Source organism: Tamandua tetradactyla, chromosome 7, assembly GCF_023851605.1.
Source record: "Tamandua tetradactyla isolate mTamTet1 chromosome 7, mTamTet1.pri, whole genome shotgun sequence".
NCBI lineage: Eukaryota > Metazoa > Chordata > Mammalia > Pilosa > Myrmecophagidae > Tamandua > Tamandua tetradactyla.
The window spans coordinates 63623308-63637784 of NC_135333.1; the positions used below are offsets into that span (position 1 = coordinate 63623308).

General features: G+C 35.9%; 1 protein-coding gene across 6 annotated transcripts in view; it reads right to left on the minus strand.

Moving 5' to 3' along the window:
- WNK1 (WNK lysine deficient protein kinase 1) overlaps nucleotides 1-14477 on the minus strand; it is a 194163-nt gene that overhangs the window by 10895 nt on the left and 168791 nt on the right. For 5 of the 6 annotated variants that reach the window (XM_077169637.1, XM_077169635.1, XM_077169634.1 and 2 more), the window contains 13 exons: nucleotides 14292-14389; nucleotides 14028-14190; nucleotides 13307-13423; nucleotides 12819-12992; nucleotides 12554-12611; nucleotides 12289-12411; nucleotides 10431-11866; nucleotides 9119-9202; nucleotides 7232-7315; nucleotides 6485-6545; nucleotides 3913-3977; nucleotides 1998-2659; nucleotides 1012-1214 (listed from right to left, as the gene is read on the minus strand). In XM_077169637.1, coding sequence (XP_077025752.1) covers nucleotides 1012-1214; nucleotides 1998-2659; nucleotides 3913-3977; nucleotides 6485-6545; nucleotides 7232-7315; nucleotides 9119-9202; nucleotides 10431-11866; nucleotides 12289-12411; nucleotides 12554-12611; nucleotides 12819-12992; nucleotides 13307-13423; nucleotides 14028-14190; nucleotides 14292-14389 — 3328 coding nt within the window. The remainder of the gene's footprint in view (nucleotides 1-1011; nucleotides 1215-1997; nucleotides 2660-3912; nucleotides 3978-6484; nucleotides 6546-7231; nucleotides 7316-9118; nucleotides 9203-10430; nucleotides 11867-12288; nucleotides 12412-12553; nucleotides 12612-12818; nucleotides 12993-13306; nucleotides 13424-14027; nucleotides 14191-14291; nucleotides 14390-14477) is intronic. The other variant, XM_077169633.1, reaches the window with a different exon arrangement.

The window sequence follows — 14477 nt, forward strand, 5'->3', positions numbered from 1 at the left end:
GCATCAGATCAGCTACATACAAAGAATGATGTCCAAAAAATGATGTAGGTGTCTACAGAGTAATACATATTTAAAATATCCTTGTTGGCTTTCAATTGCTAAGTCAGTGGTCCTGATATTGACTTTGTTTTACCTAGTTACTAGCTGAGTGGAAGTCCACTCCAAAAGTATGTCAAAATTGGGATCAGAATGTAAATTAGCCGTTGTTCCTTATAATCACTCATATCACTACTAGTGGGTTCCCATGAATTGCCTCTTAATGTGCTTCAGAAAAGGTTTAGAAATCCTTGAGAATGAAGAGCTTCTAAGAAGTTTGCAATTGTTCTTCAACTTATTTCAGTCCTCTCACTTTCAAATTATCTGTTAACTTCATCATAATCTCATCAAAAGTCAAGTCTCTCTATGTATATCACAAAAATAGACAAACTGCAGTCCATTACCAACAGATTACAATTTAACTATTTCTTTGATTACAATCAACTAGCAATTCTTTATCACAATATACATGAATGAAATAAAAATCATAATCAAGAAATTTATTACTTATAAATATTATAAGACATCTACATTTCATCTCAGTTGCAATTATGGCCAACTCATTCATTAAAAGGAAGAATCTACCTGAACTTTAATACTGAATAAAACAACACATTTTCTTCCCAACTGTCTGAGAATTTGGTTTAAGGTGAGTTATAGGAATTAGCAGCCTAACCTAAATGTTTCATTCTTAAGAACAACTATCAATGAAAATTACCAGTTGACAGCAATATGGATTACAATAGACTAGCCATTGTACTCACATCCAGGCTACTTCACAGACTCAAGAAGAGGTACTAGAAATATGGGGAGTAGAGAAATCAAGGAAGCAAGAATATCTGGAAGTCAATTACCTTTGATATTTAGCAACAGTAACAAACGTTCTGAGTTATATATACAGTTGCAGACAAGAAAAAAAAGAAAAGAAAGAAAGAAAAAAAGACAGCGATGGCTGACTTGTCCAGGGCTTTTTACCTGAAAGCTGGGGGCTTTTATTTCCCAGGGAACTGCTGCGACTAGATTTGCTGCTTTTGCTTTTAGTAGGTCGTCTTCTTCTCCCTGTAAGGGGAGCTGCTGGGGGAATAATGACAGCAGGGGGAACCTTGCCCAGTTTGGTATATAAAGATTCAATTTCATGCTTCTGACGACTCTGCAGGTCCTGAATTTCTTTAAGATGTCTAGGAGAGATAATCAAACATAATTCAAAATATCATAACCATCATCACTCAAAATTAAGAATGTTTTCTTTTATCTGCATTCAAGTATCTACTTACTCATGAATCTTTTCCCAAAATGTACTTAATCCATGTTCTACTACCTGAAGAGTCTAGTTCTTCAACTCATCTTGCTGGCCTCGATTATTCAAGCCAAATTCTAGCAAGCTCCTAACCAACAACAAATAGCTGATGATGTGTTAATAGAAAAAGATTTCCTGACTCTTGAGGCCAAATGTAAGAGAGTGGAAATTGCTCCTCTGATCCAACTTTCCAAATATAACCAACAAAACCTGCCAACACAATCATCCATCCCAATGTCATCACCAGATTCATTTGGTAGACTAAAAAACAGCTAATAATGGTCAATGATATAAAGTGCTATTAAAAATTTTATAGTAACAATCATACAAAAGTGACTCAAGAAGTTCTTCAACTAGAAATGGTATGGATCCTTATGAATATAAGCAAATCTAATAAACTACATTAGATAACTTTAGCTTTTGTATACCACCCTCTTTTGTTAAAGAAATGAGACCTATATAGCATCTATACACATAGTAGTAAAAAAAACAATAATCTTGACACCAGGATCTAGTCTTAGTACAACATCTGCCATTAAAAAATTAGGGTACAATCATGGACATTTTATAAAATGAGGAGACTAGACCAAAGACCTCTTCTGAAGCCCATCTTTAAAGATTTTTTGACATTATGTGTTCTCTCACAGGAGAAAAATATACTTACTTTTCTCGTAGCCGTCGCAGCTCTAACTTCAAGTCTTCATCTTCAATATCTGACTCATTGTCACTACTCATGTAAGAGGAGTTGAATGAATTACTAAGGCTCTGACTTAGATTCTGGATAGGAAGGCTCTTTGAACTCAGCTGATGTGGGGAGTGTGGGCTACCTGAACCATCATCCATATCCCTACTTAGGAAGGCAGCCTCCAGGTCAGAAGATGGCCCATTCAGATGTGAAGGTTCTGACAGTTCAGGCTTCTCTTTCTTTGGTATCACAGCAGGAAGAACAGCTTGTTCCAATTCCGTAAAAGGAGGAGATGCCACTGGTCCTTCCTTCTTTGCCACAACAATCTTGTCCTCAGTTCTTGATACAGAGAAACGACCCACTTTGTTTGCTGTAGTTGTTACCTGAAAACGTCCAACCTTGGTAGACTGCCCAGATTCTAACTTTGCTTCTAAGGCAGGGGTTTTCTGGGCACCATCTGGCACATCTGAAGAGATGCCAGGAACGGTTATTCCATTAGGCTCTGGCTTCACCAAGGTGCTCTCTGGACTGCTACTTGATAGCACTGAGGCCTCTGATGTACTGGATTCAAAATGAACAGACTTTGTATCTTCTGACTTACTTTTACCCTCTTTCTGCGCATCATCTGTTGCAACTGAAACCTGATGGAAAAAGAGGCCAAAGTGAGATTCAAAACGAAAATCCCTCAATATTCAATTTTCAGCATGGACAATACAAACAAAAACAACAAAACAAGACAAGAATCGCTTTATTCAACAGTCACTGAAAAGGCTCTCTCCTCACCTTTGTAGAAAAAAAACCTGAATACCATTATAGGGAATAACAAATCTGAACTGAGATGTAGACACTGGGTAAGCTTATTGACAAAATGATGTGCTTTCCTATCCCATGCCATGCACAGGAACTCTTTAACTAAATGATTCGCTTTTACATCCCATGTCATTCAGATTCATGTTAGCCAGAATATAAATAACACCAGGTCATGATGTCTTTAAAAAGTTGCTTATGAGTAAGAAAAACTACTGAGACCAGATGCAGTAAATATTAAATGTGAAGCCAGGTTCCAAGAATTGATACAACTAACTGGTACAAAAAGAAGGATCAAGATCCCTGTTCTGGTTCTTCCATATATTACAAATACAGATTCTGTCCAGTTACAAACTGTCAGACTTTGGTTTACAAGTGAGAAAAATATCACCGATTACCTTTGACTCCAAGCACTATTTATGAGAATAATCTGAAATAGTTGTGAAAACAGTAAGAGAGTGATTTGCAAGGCTTGTTTGGTACTATCTACTAAGAGCCAGAAAATGTACAATTGTTAGACCAGTTTGGGGAACTAAAATGATACAGGATCACTTCAGGAATTAATCCTAATGAAATTATCCTAAACATGCAAAAAGTTTACATACACAAAGATGCTGACTTTAGTGTCACAGTCACTTATTTTGTAGGAAAGAAGTAGAAAGAATTGAAAAGACCAACACAGGAGAATGGTCAGGTAAACCAAGTAGTAGATGGAAAAAAAAAAAAAAAAAGCTACCAAAAAAAACATTCAGAGAAGGAGAAGCAAGGGTACATTTTAGACACACACATGTAGAGAAAAGGGAATGGAAGTATCTACATCCCAAAAAAAGTAATCCTGGGGGGATAAATAGTGGGATTATGAGTGATATTTTTCCCGACTGTTCTTAATTAGCATGTAATTTCCTTAATTAGTATGTGTACTTTTTATGAGGGAAAAATGATAAAAGGACTATAAATGCTATAGAACAGAAATACAGTATCAGATTGGCCATTATGTCCCAACTAGGAGACTAATAATTTTATTATACACAAATTTTATAATTCCTCCAAAAGAGGGAATCAAGGAAGGGAAAAGAGATTGTCTTACCTGAAATCGCCCCATCTTAAAAACACCAGCTCCTGAACCAGCTGTTAGGACAGGGCCTTCAGAAACTGAAAAACAACAAAAACATGGAAAATGAAACAGCTTATAACAGCATCTCATTTTTGTTGGTTTCTTTTCCCTTTGGCCAGAAATAGAGCAAAATGAAACTACTTATTAGATGAGGAAATTGTTAGAGGAAAGGAGAACTCCCCAGCCCCCTTTTCCCTTAAATTTTATCCAACAATGGTAAATAAATATTATCTGCTCTACTACCAAATATCTTGAGTAAGAAAGGTTATACTGTTTGTCAAACACTATCAAAGTCTGGAAATTTTTCATTAACTATCTATCTTTTCTCATACACAGACAGGTACAGATGCTATGTTTGAAAGAATAGAAGTTATAAACAAAGCAGCTTTATAGCTCAACTACAACACTAAGAAATACTATGAAAACTAAGATTATTAGGTAGTAAAGAACTCAATTACTCATTATATCTTAAATAAGGGAAGGATGAAATTTTACTAGTATTAAAGACCCATTTTAAAATGAAAGACAGCTAATTGATGCTAAATCCTAGAATAGGAGAGTACAGTTCTCAGAATCATTAGTAAGTAGTAGTTTTGATTAATTTTAATGCCTCCTAGGTTCACCTTTGTAGGGGCAACTGCTTATTTTTGAGTGTCTTTCTAGAAATATTGTCACTAATATACCCAGTATTGTAGGGGTAGATACATACAATAAATGACTAAGCACATAACTTACTTTATTATTTTGTACAATTAACAGAATATGATTTTGATCCATTTACTTGATTTATCTTAGAGATCATCCCATATCAATGTTCATTCTTTTTTTAATGGCTGCATAGTACTGTACTTTATGTACGTACAACATATAATCTTTATTACTATATTTGAACCAGACTTATACTAATGGATATTTAAATCATTCAGAATTTCTTGCTATTAAGTGTTCTAATAAATATTCTCTTACAGACCTGCGGAATAAATATCTAAAAATGGAGATGCTGGGTCATTTCCACTTAAAACTTTGATAGATATTAAGTCTTGGTAGAGAGGTGGTACCAAATCACCAGTGGTTACTAAAACTTACTGATTTACAAACCAGCCATGGACCAAATTCAGCCCATTGCCTGTTTCTGTAAATAACGTTTTACTGGAACATAAGGCTAAACCCATTTGTTTATATAGTAACAGAAAATATATAGTGGTTGCAAAAGAGATTACATGACCTAAACCTAAAAATGTTTTCTGTCTGGCCCTTTACAGAAAAGGTTTGTTGAATCATGCTCTAGACAGTTAAAAGACAAATGAAAAAAAAAAAAAAAATCACCATCGTATGTTTTCTTGCAGTACTATTTTATGTATCTTTCATCTTTGAGTCATTTGGAATTTATGCTGGTCTAAGCTAGGGATCCATCTTTGCTTTTTTCCAGATGGCTATCTAAGTTGTCCCAACCATACACTGAAATATCCCTGATATTTTTCTCAGTGATCTGAAAGGCTACCTTTTTCATATTGTAAATTCCCTTTTTAATTTGTCCATTTCTAGACTTTCTAGTCTGGTCTACTTATTTTTAAGTGACTTCTTTTAAAGTGAGAGAGCCAATTCAGAATGTAATTGCCTTAAAAATAACTGAATTTAGCAATTGAAGGATGACAGGAAGAAGTAAGATGTATTCAAGTAACCTTAAAGGTTAAGCACAAGATAACTTATAGGTTAAGTACATCATGTCAGGTGGTGCTGAGAAGAATGGATATATAAAAAGGGGAAAATTTATATTCAGCATGTGCTAAACAATAATCACATTGACTAAGTATAGCTTAGATTTCATTATTTCCATTTTTGAATATAAATGAATCTGAAGGAAAAGGTAGCACAAAAAATCAAAGCCTTAAATTTCTCTAGTTATGTGGGTCTGATGATGTAGTGAGAGTCACAATAAAACTTAAGAACAGAACTGGTTAATATAAACTTATGAGTAAGCACATGGTGATGAAAGTTCTAATCAAGTATTTAATTTGTTGGGATAGGTAATTTTTACAAATTAAGGTGAAAATGTGTGTTCTAAAGAGATAGAGTTATGTACACACCAAATCTAAAGACTCCAGAAAAATACAAAAATAATGTTTAAACTGAATAACTGAAACCTTACATTTGTCGCTATGGTCCATACTATTCGAACTCATCTCTATATATTCAACGTTATAAAAGCCAAGAGGTTACCACTAAATTAATTTTTATTCAGTATGCTTGCATTTTATAACCTCTCATAGCAAGGACTTGGCCTAGCCAGTAACAAAGTGTCTTTTGCTAAAATATTATCATTACCTTTGTTTACGCCCAAATGACAAATGCAAAAGCTTCATTTTAATTGCTCTTCCAACATGCTCTAGTATCAATTCTCCTTGGTCATGAAATACATACATTGTTACTTATAATATTCTAAAACACACCGACATTCTTAAGAATGTGTCTCTGAAATGGTAACTCTATAATCAATAACAGCTAGGATTGGAAATGGTATTAGAAAAAAAAAGATACATCTCACCATCCTTAGGAGGCTGCATTCCTGCTTCTGCAACTGCTGTTGGAGCTACAATGGACACAGGCTGCAAAATACACACACACCACAAAGTCTTTAGCTTCACTCTTAAAAATAAATCTGATGTAAAGAAAGATAGCTTTTTTTTCCCCGCATGGGCAGGCAACGGGAATCAAACCCTGGTCTCTGGCATGGCAGGCGAGAACTGTCTGCTGAGTCACCGTGGTCCGCCCAAGACAGTATTTTAAAGAAGAAATTTTGAATGTTAATTCTTCCATACTGCTTTCTTATTTTTTCTTGTAGGTTATTTGAGATTATAACTTGGATATTCATTTCATGGAAAAGTAGTTTTCACTGGAACATTTTTTTTCTTACAAGCCAAAAAGGAAGTTAAACTTCAGATTTAAAGTGTACATGTAAACACTACAAAAAAACTAAAAAAACAAGAAAAAAAAATTAAAGTGTAGACCCCTCCAAAGCATAAATACAAAACCTATGGGATTAATCTGTGACATAATTCTAACCAGAGGTAAGATAAGAAAAGCATCTTTCAAATCAAATCTTTTTATATAACCTATTGGGTCAGTGTCAGTCCTTCATTAACCTGAGATATGTTGGCTGGAATAAGTAAGGACTCTTCTAAAAAGCTGTTAAATATATCACTAATTATGATTTAGGTTACAGTTTGTGTTACAGGAATATAATAAATTAGTGTACGGGAGTAAGATTTTTATCAAGATTTTCAAAACTTACACCAACTGCAGATGTCACTGCAACAGTCTCTGGACTAAGCGTTCTTCTCAATTGAGCATCGAGATCTTCCAGAGGTTGCTGGGACTGAACGAAAACATCCACAGTAAGTATAGCTCTTTGGTACCTTCAAAGCCACTATTACAGCCAATCTATATAGAACTTACTATTTTATGCTTTAGACTGAGACAACATAACATTTGCCTAATCACTGAATATTTCAACTTAGTATCTTTCAATCTCGCATGATTTTATGTCAGTTTCTCAAGACTGAGAGAAACTCAGTTATATTATGCTTTTGCAATTTAAAAGTCTTTTCTCTTCCCTTCTATGTTTGATGTTACTTAAACTGACAAAAAGTTGTTTGCCATCACTTTAAGAATTTATCTTATTTTTTCTTTTGAAATTCCTTTTGAGAATTTATCTTGTTCCTACTTTCTTTTTCAGTTTTGTATATTTTTTGGGAGCCCAACCCTATGAACAAAAGATGGCATTAACATATTCTCTCACATCAAGGGATACTCTTTATTTCAAGTATTACAATCTATACTTCTTATTCCCTCTAGATGATAGTGAGGAAGAGGTTTAGGTAGGCATTTCATCCTGTTAACTGTGCTTTACTACTATCAAGGCGATAGCTCTTACTCTCTATCACATGTATCTTGGCTTCTATCAACCTATTCTCATAAAAGCCTTCATTTATGCTTCTTCTATATGCAAGTACCATCCATTTACCCTCCCTTCCAAATGTCTTATCTCCTGTATCACACTTTGAGCTCTCTTAGGAACATGTTTTGTATGAGAAAATAGAGTTAATTTTTACAATATACAGACTTTCACAATACAATTTTTTTTCAAAATTTACTGCAGATAGGAGTAGATTCTCCGTTGGAATTTTTACTTCACTGTGGCAAGTTCCTAAACTTATGTTCTATGGCCCATCTGGGATCAAAGAAGGAGGGATATTCAGCTTAGACTTCTCAAGAAAGCTATTCACTGTATTTTTCTTACAGAACATTCCTAATTCTGTTTCGTTTACTAGCTTGTTCTATATTAGAAACTTTTTCTTGATTAGAGTGGATTCACAATGAGTGGGAATTCATTGAGAATACAAAGAATTGTGGGGTGGTGGGATGCAGTGGGAGAGGGAAATAATTTAAACATTATAGGCACCTCTGACCACCACTCCACTCAATGAGGAGAACTGAGTGTGAGATAGGAATCTCATGTTCATGTCACTGGTCTCTGTTCCTGAGTCCCTTTCATAATGTCAGCATCTCAATTTTTGAATGGAAAGACAGAGTACAATATTTTCATGAAACATGACCTGAGTTACTTCCATTTAAGCAATTTAAGCCAATTTACTTTATTCGGTGGTCAGTAAAAGAAACTTCAAACACTCAAGAAAAACTGGTTGCATTGGACTTATTTAAAAAAAAAAAGGTACATCAAATTATCGATATGGTGCCTTTCACAAGAAACTTTTCAAAGTTAGTTTTGATTACACATCACTTTTGACTCCCATAACAGCTTAGAGGCAAACACTCATGTTTAAGATACAATTTCACTATTCTACAAAAGTATGAATGATAGGAGTTATATTTCTCTTGGAAAATGTTGATTCTGCCATCTTCTCCATTTAAAAGCTATGAAAAACTATTAATACCAAATGTATTCTAGGTGACCTGTAGCACTATTCCAAACAAAGCACTATGATGCTTCTTACTTTAAGTAGCATCTGTGTCATTAGCCACACAGTTTTAAAATGAAAGATGTTACAGAGTAACAGCCAAATAGGAGCCAAAGTCAAGATCATGCAATGGAGAACTTAAACAAGCTTTGTAGAAGAAAGTAGGGAAACAGAAAGAAATCTGCCAAGTTTTGGGGCACCTGAGTTAGTGAAGGTCCTGGGAAAGGTGGCAGCTGCTCGCTGGGTGGAGTACCAGCTGGAAGTTCAGTACCTCCTGGCAGCACCTACAGACAATGAAGGGGAATTCAAGTCCATGAGATAGATATAAACAGTAGAAACCGCAGAGTAAAGAGCAAAGCGCCTATTTTGAATGCAGAAGAATAAATGTATCTAGTTAAAGCATGCTTGTCACCTGGGTTCTACTCTGTTGTCTGTCTTAATAAAAACCATTGATACTATTATAGGGATTATAATTATGCCATATCACTAAATGAACAGTAAAAATATAGTAAAAGGTTATTCCCTAGGGAAAACAGAGAACAAAGGCCTTACATACATGAGTGGCAGTGGTCCAGATACTCTAGAGCTACCTATTTGGTAGAGCTACTGATCTGGTAGAGCACTAGAAGGCTTTTGGTAAGACAAAAAAAAAAATCTTCTTAAAAAAGAAAATATCACTACTTGGTTCAGAAATAAACAAGGGTCAGTTTTTATAAAAAAAATAAATAAATAAGAGCATTAGAAATCTAATACTATCAAGCAATTTCAATTCCAAGTGAAGGTTGTACATTACCCTACTATAAAAAGATTCTCATTGAATGGCAATGCAGAAAGATGACTAGAGCATACAAAAAATATAGTAGACAAAATACAGCCTTGTTATTTGGAGAAGATTAGATAAGTTGGAGATGGCAGAATGAGAGGAAATCCACCAAAGCAGAATTAGAAAACACATTCTAGTTATTTTATCCCCCGGCTTAGATTCTTTTCTCCTCTCTATATCAATTCCATCATCAACTTCAATCTGTTATAAACCTAAACTGTACATTTGTGGAATCTATAACAAAACAGAAAATTTGATTCATTTTCACTGAGACAAAGATTGTGAACTGCTGTTACCAGGTTACTATTCACTGACAAACATTTTGCTTCCCTTTGGAATGTAACTTTCTTCAGTTTGTACCAATAGGAAGAAATACCTGCTTTTTATCGTATTGTTCTTAGTCTGAGAAAATTGTGTACCCCCCAAATCCTGCCATATTGAAAAATAAAAAAATCTTGTGTTCAATGTACATATAATATTCTCCAATCACTGTCAACTTATATAATAAATATCAAATGCTTACTATAATATAAGCCAGAAACCCTTAGTAACTACATTTCTAATGTGCAAGGCTTAGCTGAAAACTGTACTTAAGGCAGCTGGGGGGGGGTTTCACATGTATGCAATTATTTCACAAACAAGAACAGGAAGATAAAGTAAATTAAATGAATCTGTCTCAAGAATCATACCGGAGCCTTAGTTAAAGGGGGCTTTGAAGGAACAGTTCCAAGTTTCACTCCTGATGATGTGCTGGTTGGGGCTGAAACAAAACTGACTGGGGTAACTTGCCCAGGTGTGGCCACTGGCAAAACTGACAAACCAGTTGCTCCTAATGGCAAACTGGTTGGTGGTAAGCAAGTACTTGTAGTTGAAGTCGTGAGTTTACTTGGTGCCACAGCAGTGGTTGGGATGCCTGGCATGACAGTGGTCTCTACTACTAGCGATGTCTCCAGTGACACAGAGGCATGTTGAGCTCCAGATGAGCCGTGTTCACTAAACAGAGACCGTAATTTTTCCTCCAGGGTCTTTATGTCATCAATACCAGGAGCTTTGGGTTGTGTATCAGCATCTATTTCAGGACAGTGAGTATGGGGCTGGTTGGGAAGCAAAGCTGGTTGAGGCTGACTGTGAATTAATGTCTGCTGTACAGCAGGCACACTGGCAACAGGTTGTACCAAGGGTGGAATACTAGGTATTTGTGGTAATAAAGTTGTAGAAATAGGTCCCGCTGTTTGGGGAAGGACAGGAGTTGAAGCCACAGCTGATGGGAGGACCAAAGGTTGAGAAACAGAACTAGACACTCCTGCTCCAGGGGAGGGAGAGGAAGATGGTCCAGAGAGGGACAAAGCCAAACCAGCTGTAGTGCTATGAGCTGTTTTATCTAGTGAGTGTGCACTAACCACCACTGTTTCAGCCAGTGTAGGAGCAGAGCTGCTACTGCTAAGCTGAAGGGATGGTTGTGAAACTATGTTTGGGAATGGAGTGGTGGTAGAAACTGATGTTAGTATGGCAACTCCGGCAGTACTGTCTGCAGTTTGCTGAGGTAATACAGCTGGAAGCTTAGCACCTGGGGCAGTGGCACTGCCCACTACAGGGGTTGAAGATGTGGAAACTGTAATAGAGGGGAAAGTGCCTGTACTAGAAATAATGTTCCCAGATGTGGGAGCCTGAACTGACTGAGATGTTGTAGACACTGAGACAACTGCAGGTACTGTGATGCTTGAGACCACACTAGTAAATACTGGTGGCTCAGACACAGGTGGTATAGGGAGACTTCTTGAAGTTATTACACCTGTGCTGGTGGCCACTCCAGTAATCCCTTTTTCAGTGGGCAATGTAACCTCAGACTGAATTACTGATGTGGAAATATCAGTAAGAGGGCTGCTAGTTGCAGGGACTAATACTGAAGGTGTGGCTGCTCCTGTGGTTGGGACTCCAGCAACGCTACTCATGGGAGGACTAACTATGGGGAATGTCGGTCCTGTATGACTAAAGTTTGGAGGTGCTGTATTGGGTCCTTCTGTCAGATGGGCACGTTTAAGTTCTGAAAAGGCCTGTTGTAGGCTTAGGGATGAAGCAGAGTGAGACAAATTCATTCCAGGGCCATGAGATGTAGAGGCAGCAACTGCAAAAGAAAAACAAAAAAAGAGAATCAAACCGTTTCTACAAAAGTGATTTCAAAAGACTGTCCTAAGAAGCTGTTTTAGGATCACCAAAATGCTACAGTAGTTTGAGCAAAATAAGACACAATAACTATTTCCAACAAAACATGGAGCAACTGCAAGAAATTTACAGTAGTACTAAATGGAGAAACAAATACATACTATACCAGGCTGTACTAAGTACAGTGGTCCTTTCTGGTTCTTTTCTTTAATCCTCTCTATTCACTATATATTATTTTCCTCCTTCATGTGCTTATCTGTTGGTTATAATCTCAATTTCTTACTTTTTGTCTATGTCAGATCTCAAACTGCTACTTGAGACTAAGTTTGCAATATAGTAGAGATGCAGAACTTGCGTAAGTTCATAAAAGAATCAATTCCTTACCCGTATCTGATATTTCACCAGTAAAAACTTGTGATTCTCGCAATCGACTTTCTGGCACAGGACTCACTATAAACCGTCTTCCAGCAGAATGAACGACTTGAGTTAAAGAACTGGTGGGAACACCTAGTCAAAAAAGAAATAAAGCATGTAATTGCATTATTACTATATATCAATAGTATCAAAGGTTTTACCACCTTTGAGGTTTTCATTATTAGCACACGTTAGGTCAAAGGTAAAAGCAAACATGGAAAGAAAAGAGATTCACCTATTTGCTGTGGCATGGAAGATGCAGGCATTGGTTGTTTGAACTCTCCTTCCAATTTCTACAACAAACAATAATGATTAAACTCATTCTCAAATGCAATCTCAATGATTAGGTAAAGCAAATCACCACATGCAAAGAGAATATAAATGTCTAATAATCTCAGTAATAGGTATAAATGCTATCATAGCATATTTTACATGGATGGAAAATTCAGCACTACAAAAATAATTTAAATAAAGCTTCACTATGGGAATAGTGAACCTACTTGAGAACTTGAAAAGCCATAGTCATCCTTCCCCTGTAGACTTTCCAATCCTTGGTCACCTTCTGGCTCCACACTGACATCCTCACTAAGCATTTCATCAGCTTTTTCAATAATTTCTCGTACTTGATCTACAAATGACTCTCTCTCTATTGCTAGAATAAAATCATTGTTCACCTGCAAAGAAATGTATGCCAGGCTGATTAGTACAAAGTTTCTCAAGCCTTAAGTCATTCAACTACCACTTTTATGAGTCCTGCCTTATCTGCATACCATCTGTTTTATTATTTATTTGGTATTTAAGGTAGTTTTCCCCTTTTCAGGAATTTCAAAATCTAGTTAGATTTGTCCTGGAGAAAAACATCTCTAACTCACATGTTTGACGTACTAGTTATATCAAATATAAATTTAACTCTTAAAATAAACACTGATTATAACGGCAGTAGATATTAAGATCAAATATTAAGACGAAACGTCCAAATGCAACATACCATAATTGCTGCTATCTCCTCTGGGTTGTCACCATCTAGGTCAAATTTGAATGTAACCATTTTCCGATTGTGAGTCTCTAACTGACATTCCACTACCCGATCTCCTTTGTTTGAAACCTAAAAAGAAAAAAAAAAAGGAATGGTACTTCTAAAAAAAACATAGAGAATTTTGTTACTGAATTTGACAAAGTGATACAGATTATCACTTGATTAAGCTTGAGGAAGCAGTTGGCATAGTGGTATTTTGCCTCAAGTTAGCAGAAAGAAACTGTAAGAAGATATCCTCTCAGATACTCATTCATCTTCCATAAAGAGGATGGAAGGAATGTAAAGTCTTTCTTCTACAAAATAAAACATTCAATTCTTTTCCTAAAAGGCAAATAGTACCTTACCACAAAATAGGGAATCAGGAGTAACATCTGGGTAATCAGAAGGTCCTAAACTTTTATCAATACATGTGATCGCCGAGAAATACTTAAATGATATTAACTGTTGGATCTATTATAACTTAACGAGCTAAATTTTTTTCTATCTGAAAAATGTGCTATTCATTTCAAAGGGCATTTTGAGGATTAAACGAGAAGTGTGCTATATAAGTATCACATAAAAATTAGGTATTTTTATTTCATGAAGTGAGCAGGTTGTATTTGATGACAACTAAATTCTTTTTTGGTGCCAAATCCCCTTAATTTTATGAATCCCACAAAGCAGGGGTACTTACATTCAAAATTCTCAATTTTGGGCGTGAAGTCTTTTCATGACGTGAACGACTTCTTACAGATCTTCGATAATGTCGTTTTGTAGTTCTCCCTTCATGCCTTCCACTGGATGAAGGGACATTTTCATTGCCATCACTCATACCTGAAGCAACATCTGAATGTGCACTTAAAAGAAAAATTTTAGTTTACAACATGAAAATTTAAGGTAAGATATTTTGGACTTTCACATCATCTTATCTGTCAAGGGAGAATTTAGTTTTACATACCTGTCTATAGAGGAGACCAAAGGGGTAGGCTGGATGGGCTGTGGCTGCGCTGCTGGGACTGGCTCCAGAGGAGCAACCTGAGAGACTCCTTGAGTACTCTGTGAATGGAAAGGATAATTCAAAACTTTGTAGTGATATATTTTATTTATCACTCATCACAGCCAATAGGTCACTTTTTTTTTCCTT